Source organism: Haliotis cracherodii, unplaced genomic scaffold, assembly GCF_022045235.1.
Source record: "Haliotis cracherodii isolate W230 unplaced genomic scaffold, xgHalCrac1.p SCAF_9, whole genome shotgun sequence".
Taxonomy (NCBI): domain Eukaryota; kingdom Metazoa; phylum Mollusca; class Gastropoda; order Lepetellida; family Haliotidae; genus Haliotis; species Haliotis cracherodii.
The window spans coordinates 44,264,768-44,267,149 of NW_027266343.1; the positions used below are offsets into that span (position 1 = coordinate 44,264,768).

Genomic DNA, 2,382 nt, shown 5'->3' on the forward strand with positions numbered 1-2,382 from the left:
GGCAACAAAGAAAGAATTACAGTCACTCATTGGTAAGCTCAATTTTGTGTGTAGGGCCATCCCAATGGGTAGAGCATTCTGTCGAAGACTCATCGACCTCCTCTGCCAAGGTAAGCAACCTTTCCATCATATTCGAATCACAGAATGGGTAAAACAGGATCTTCAAATGTGGCTTACATTTCTCACGAACTTTAATGGTGTATCAGTATTTCAGGACAAGCTGTGGGTGGACAACTCTCACCTTCAGCTTTACACAGATGCAGCAGGGAGCATAGGTTTTGGGGCCTACCTTCAGGGCAGATGGTTCTGCGGTAGATGGCCTGACCATTGGGTTAAGGATGGGACAACACTTGACATGACCTTTCTGGAGCTGTTTCCCATCGTCTGCGCCATTCAACTATGGGGAACACAGCTGATGAACAAGAAAATACTGTTCTACTGTGACAACCAGGCAGTGGTGGCAATCATCAACAAGCAATCAACCAAAGCCACTCGGGTGATGAATCTTCTCCGCCGCCTCATCCTCCTTTGTCTTAACTATAACATTTTGTTTAAGTCAAAATACATTGCAACTAATTCCAATGTTATAGCCGATGCACTCTCGAGGTTTCAGTTCAATCGTTTCCGGGCAGTAGCACCGGAAGCAGAGCCTGCGCCAACGCCGGTTCCAGACAACATATGGCACATCTGAAGCAAGAAGTTGACAGGCTACTACTACAGTCACTGTCTGAAAATACCTGGTCGACTTACAGGACAGGCATCAACGCGCTGAAGCAGTTCAGATCGGTGCATCAGCTTCCAGAAACGTGGCCAGTCCCCCTAGATCAGGTCGTAAACTTTATTGCTCATTTGTCAGTCACCAACCATTCTCCCAACACAGTAAAAACATATATCGCTGGTATATCCGCCAACCATAAATTTAAAGGTATGGAAGACTGTACCAATCATTTCCTGGTTACTAAACTAATAACAGGTATGTACAAGTCAAGAGGGCGCCAGGACACAAGGAAACCTATTACTCTGGATCTGTTGAAGGTGGTCATCAACAATCTCACACAGGTTTGTTCTTCGTCATACGAGGTATGCCTTTTCAGAGCTGTCTATTGTATAGCCTTCTTTGGTTTCTTTAGAGTAAGTGAACTAGTTCAAACTAAGATGTCACAGCCAGGCTGCTCCATCAATAACGTAAGTATATCAGGCGAACCGGAGAAAGCTACGATCCACCTTCCACACTCCAAAGGTGACCAACATGGGTACGGCAATTCAGTGGGTATAGAGCCGACACCAGGTAAATCACCCTGCCCAGTGGCTGCCCTTAAGGCATACTTAAAGGTACGCCCATCTGGCCCCGCCCAAGCATTTATCCACTTTGACCATTCACCGCTAACCAGGTATCAGTTCCAAGCGGTCCTAAAAAAGGCCTTGGCCCTCAGCTCAATAGGTACTGAAAGTTATTCTTCCCACTCTTTCCGAATCGGGGCAGCAACAACGGCAGCTATCAATGGGGTACCACCACATCTCATCCAGCAATATGGCAGGTGGAAGTCTGAATGCTATCAGTCGTATATACGTCTTCCTGTGACATAATTATTCATGTTAGTTAACAAGAACTAAAGGCAAATAACTAATAACTGCCAAATGCTACTATAGTACATTTGTTCCAGTCTGGATGGTGGGCTCAAGCTTTATGACAAGGGCGAGGCAACAGCTGTCCCCACAGCGCCCGGAGCTTGTGCCCCACAAAAAGATTTTGTGGTTGGCAAGGGGCGGACTGCGGTGGAACGACCTGGACAGGGTGATCGACGCTCAGGTGGAGGCAACGCGGCGCAGTCCTTCAGCTGTCGTTATACACTTGGGATCCAATGACTTGGGCTCCACGAAGACCAGCCAGCTCCTCATAGATATGGAGACGTCAATCATGCGGATCCAGGCACACCTACCAAACACCCATGTCTGTTTTTCCGGTATCCTACAACGAAGGTATTGGCATTCCGCACGCGACCCACGTAAGGTGGAAAAGAGTAGATCTAAGCTCAATAGGCGGTTAGCCAATCGTCTCCGCGACCTTCCTAAGTTTTCTTTTATCCCCCATCCTAGAATAGTGGCCACTGACCGGTCCTGGTTCCAGTGGGAGGGAATCCACCTTAGTTGTAAAGGGATAGTAGCTTTCGTAAAGGATATCGATCATGCCTTGGTCCAAATTTTCAAGTAAGTAAATATAAAGGTAAGACATCTTTCTTATGAGGCAATCATGGCGGGCACGCGTATCATCATCCGCGGCCGTGGGGTGTGGGGTAGCACTTTGGTGCTAAGTGGCGTGGTTCTTCTGGGCTACCTCCTATATCATCATAATTTATATTGATATATATACTAATTAGGGTT

The 2,382-nt window shown here is 47.0% G+C and overlaps 1 protein-coding gene across 1 annotated transcript; it reads left to right on the forward strand.

Moving 5' to 3' along the window:
• The first annotated feature begins 501 nt into the window (after positions 1 to 501).
• Positions 502 to 2,059, forward strand: LOC139453178 (integrase/recombinase xerD homolog). The gene has a single exon (XM_071234809.1). The coding sequence runs from the start codon at positions 679 to 681 to the stop codon at positions 1,585 to 1,587; it is 909 nt and encodes a 302-aa protein (XP_071090910.1). The 5' UTR covers positions 502 to 678; the 3' UTR covers positions 1,588 to 2,059.
• Positions 2,060 to 2,382: the final 323 nt, after the last annotated feature.